Here is a 4,533-nt window from a genome sequence, read left to right as displayed (position 1 = left end):
GTGAGGCTGGGGGGGGAGGGGGAAGCCCCTGGCCAGGGTGGGATGGGGGGGGGCCCCCAGGGGGTACCCCTCAGATCCCTCTGGGCCCACTCCCCCTCTAGCCGGTGGGCCCCTGGGAGTTGCCTCCCTGCCCCGCCCCCATCAATGCCTGTGTCTTGCAGTGCGGCCCCCGGGCTTCCCCCGGCGCCCGGAGGCCTCTCTCCTGGAGTCCCATCCCGCCTCTGGGCCTGGCGACGGCACCCGGCGTGAGTGCTACTACGATCCCAACGCGGCGCAGGCCTGTGAGAACGTGCTGGCGTGGAACGCCACCCGCCAGGAGTGCTGCTGCAGCCTGGGCCACGGCTGGGGCCTCGACTGCCACATCCAGGAGTGCCCGCTGCCAGGGACAGGTGAGGCGCTCCGAGGGAGGGGGCACCTGCAGCCACAGTCTCCTCCCCTCCCCTCCCCTCCCCAGGGCTTCGCTGGGCACGATGAGAGCAAGGCTCCCTTTAAGCTGTGCAGTCTTGCGAGCCAAGATTCTACTTTGTGAGCGACGGGCATTGAAGTTGTGAGCGAGCGATTTGGCTCCTGCATAAATCAGTTTCCTCTGGAGCCCCGTCCTTCCTGAGCGAAGGCAAAAATGGGTGAGCCGGAGGCTAAATGACTGTGAGCTAGCTCACACTAACTCAGCTTAGAGGGAACACGGCTCCGCCTGGTCAAGGGGTGGGCTGGGTTTGTGTTGTGTGTATGTGTGGGGGCCTACTCAGAGAAGTCTCAGTGCTCCCTCTAAGCTGTGGAGTCCTGTGAGCAAAAGTTCCACTTTGTGAGCTGCTGGCATTGAAGTTATGAGCGAGGGATTTAACTAATGCATAAATTAGTTTGCTCTGGAGCCCCATTCTTCCTGAGCGAAGACAAAAATCTGTGAGCCGGAGGCTAGAAAACAGTGAGCTGGCTCACACTGACTCAGCTGAGAGGGAGCACTGGATGAGACCAGCCCAAAGCGCCTTTGGGGGGGGGGGCTTGCAGGGGCTCTGGCTCTGGCTGAACTCCTGTTTGGGCAGACTGGGAGCCGTGTTGGGGTTCTTTTTGAGTAAGTCAGCAGAGTATTAAGAGACTGAGTCTATGGCGTGTTTTAAAATATAAGAGTTTACTATAAACCTAACATGGGGAAAAGGTACACAGGATATGAAAATAACAAAGAGCTAATATGGCTACATCCTTGCAGCTAAAAGGTAAAGCGGGAATGGCCGGCACAAAGAGAGGAAGAAGAAGCCAATATGCTAAATACTTGACACCTTGGTTTCCAATCAGACTCCAAAGTTCCCGGGCATCCTGTTGTCTAAACAGATGGGTTAGAAACAAACATGTGACTTCCTGTTGATAATAAAAAACATCATTAACCCTGTAAATACTGAAGTGTTTTGACTTAATAAACATGATTGATTAAAAATACCCAAAGAATTCATGCTGGGTGCTGTGAATAATTATGAAATAAATCACTAGGCTAATCTTCGCAATCAAGATGTCCTTGTTCCCCTTTTTCTTCCTTTAAAAGCCGCCTGTAAGTAAGTAAGTAAGTAAGTAAGTTTATTAAGAACAGTCATAAGACCAGCAAAATAGACCAAAATAGTACAGCACAGAATCTACAACATAGGATCCTTATGGCCTTAATTACTAAAATACCAAACCGGTCAATTCCATCATAACTGGCTCGAGTTACAATACATTCTGCGCTTTTTGATTACCAAGTAACAATATTTAGCAACATTGCGTGTGACAGAATCATAAGTATCGGCCAATAAAAACTTCATCAAACAATCCTCATCATATGTAAGATAATGAGCCAGGGGGTTAAAACGTGAGAGAAGGGGTGTCAGCAACTGCTGTCTCTCTTCATCATACAGAGGGCAATGAAGTATTATATGGGAGGCAGACTCCACCTGTTCTAACAAACAGGAGTAAATTCTCTGATGCATGGGGGTCCGGGTATATCTACCATAAAGTACTGCTGAGGGTAAAACATCGAGCCGTGCTCTAGTAAATGCCCATCTATAGTTAGGGTTTTTTATGAGCCCAAGGTAAGATGCAGCATTTAAACCTGGTCCCATCTTTAATCTCTTATAGTAGGAAGGCAGGGCTGCATAGTTGTTTTGTGCTTCAATATCCTTAAATCTTTGGTGTATTAGGTTCTTTGCATACTGCAGACCTCCTTCTAACAAATTTTCAGGATCTAATCCAATTAGTTTCAATTTATCTACTACTCTAAGAGCCCATTGGGGATATGGTATTGATGACAAAAGATCAGGAATAAGTCCCACCGGATTCAGATGGGACTTAACCCAATAATTACTCCTCTGTATCCAAATATTCAATGTTACAGTAGATAAACCTGCTTCTTGTCTTAAGCTCGAATTTGCAGTACCATTAGGGACGTTGAAAAGTGTTCTAAGAAATTTTGATTGTACTAGCTCTAGATCTTTAAATGTACTCTCTGCTAGTATCTGTGTTCCATATATCATTTGTGGGAGGGCTTTGCTCAAGAATAATTTAAGAGCTGCCGGGACATACTGGGCTCCGTCTTTCCTAAAGAAGCGCAATATAGCATTTGCGCTCTTTTGCGCTGAACATGCAGAATTTTGGAGATGTCTAGAAGCCTTTCCGTTAAATGAAAAGGTTAGTCCCAAATATTTGAAATTTTTAACTTGATCTACCGGTACCCCGTCCATTGACCATTTCATTTCTTTGTATTTTTTATGGAAACGCATGATCTTTGTCTTTGAGTAATTTACAGTAAGTAACTCTTTTTGGCATTGTGCACTAAATTTTACCAACACCCTGTTTAGACCTCCTCTAGTACGTGAGAGAAGCACAGTGTCATCTGCATACATTAAAACAGGGATTTTTCTTCCCATGCCCAAAGTGGGTGCTGAAATATCAATTTCATGCAGGCAAGTTATCAAGCAATTAACATACAAATTAAATAAAAGAGGAGCAAGAAGGCAACCCTGTCTGACACCTTTTTGGACTTGAATAGGTCTTGATAGCTTACCATCAGCAGCGTAACGTATTTGCAAGGATGTATTTTTATATAAATTAGCCCCCCCGCCTGAGTTCCCTAGGAGGGAACGTCTTCACGCTGCCCGGCCAAGTCGGGACGGGGCCAGAAAGGGACCCCTCCTCCTCCTCCGTTTAGCTGGGGGCCTGGTGGTTCGGCTGGTGATGGGCGTTGTGGGGTTGGGGGTCTGGGGAGAGGGCCAGGGTTGTGGTGCTAACGCTCTGGTTCCCCCCAGCTGAATTCCGGACCCTGTGCCCTCGTGGGAACGGCTTTGCCGCTGTGGGCCCTGGCACCTCCGCCTCTGCCCTCGCAGGTGGGCACGAACTCCGTGCGGCTCTGGGGCGGGGGTTTGGGTGGTCCTGCCCCTCCCCTGGAGGGGGCGGGTGGGGCGGGGTGCCTGCCAGCCCAGACTCCTCCGGGGGTCTGTCCCGGGGGCTCTATCTCTCGGGCCGTCTGCTCGGGAGCTCCTTCTAAGCTGCGTTTTCCTCCGGCCGCAGACGTGGACGAGTGCACCCTGTTCAGCTCCCAGGTGTGCAAAGGCGGGGTGTGCGTGAACAAGGTGCCCGGCTACTCCTGCTACTGCCCGAGTGGCTACTACTATGAGACTCAGCACCTGGAGTGCATCGGTGAGGCCCCGGCTGGCTGGCTGGCTGGCTTCCCCGGGGAGGGAGGGGTGCTGCGGCCCGGGACTTTGGCACCCGTGGTTTGGGGGCCCCGGTGGAACCTGGGGGGGGCACTGCATCAACACCGTCGGCTCCTACTACTGCTCCTGCGCCCCCCCCTTGGTCCTCGACGCCTCCCAGCACCGCTGCGTGGCCAACAACAGCCAAGGTGTGTGTGTGGGGGGGGCGGGAGAGGGGACTGGGGCTTGGGGGGCGGGCTGCTCCCCCCTCCCTCCTGCCTCGGCTCTTGTCCCAGGGGACCGATGAGAGAGGCCCCCACCCAATGCATCTCTGGGGGGTGGCATCTGTCATTAGTGGAAGAGACGTGTGCCCCATCAGCCCAGAAAGAGGATGGACCAGTTTGATGTAGAGGTTAAGTGTGTGGACTCTAGTCTGGGAGGCCTACGGGTTTGGTTCCCCACTCCTCCTCCACTTGCACCTGGCTGGATGACCTTGGGCAAGCCATAGTTCTCTCAGAGCTGTTCTCTCAAGGGCAGTTCTCAAAAGAGCTCTCTCAGCCCCACCCACCTCACAGGGTGTCTGTTGTGGGGAGGGGGAGGGAAAGGAGTTTGTGAGCTGCTCTGAGACTCCAAGTGAAGAGCACGGGGTATAGATCCAATCTCCTCTTCTTCTGCCTTGGGGCTGCAACTCTCCCCCCCTCCCCACATTTGCCCCCTTCTGGCGGGAGTTTTGCAGGATCGATCCACATCCAGCAGTGAACCCCCCACTGCATCTGCCTGCCCGGCCGGCACCTCTGGCATGTGTTCGTTCTCTCTCTCTCTCTCTCTCTCTCTCTCTCTCTCTCTCTCTCTCTCTCTCTCTCTCTCTCATATGTAT

General features: G+C 52.1%; 1 protein-coding gene across 1 annotated transcript in view; it reads left to right on the top strand.

Annotated features, from left to right (window-relative positions):
• Window positions 1-4,533, top strand: part of LTBP4 (latent transforming growth factor beta binding protein 4) — a 30,287-nt gene that overhangs the window by 22,314 nt on the left and 3,440 nt on the right. The window contains exons 23-26 of the mRNA XM_015407648.1: window positions 75-389; window positions 3,270-3,347; window positions 3,532-3,665; window positions 3,706-3,865. Of these exons, the coding sequence (XP_015263134.1) occupies window positions 75-389; window positions 3,270-3,347; window positions 3,532-3,665; window positions 3,706-3,865 (687 nt within the window). The remainder of the gene's footprint in view (window positions 1-74; window positions 390-3,269; window positions 3,348-3,531; window positions 3,666-3,705; window positions 3,866-4,533) is intronic.

This window comes from Gekko japonicus, unplaced genomic scaffold, assembly GCF_001447785.1.
Source record: "Gekko japonicus isolate JY-2015 unplaced genomic scaffold, Gekko_japonicus_V1.1 scaffold1471, whole genome shotgun sequence".
NCBI classification, from domain to species: domain Eukaryota; kingdom Metazoa; phylum Chordata; class Lepidosauria; order Squamata; family Gekkonidae; genus Gekko; species Gekko japonicus.
Note: the sequence above shows the minus strand (reverse complement) of the source record. Positions and strands in the feature narration are given on the sequence as shown.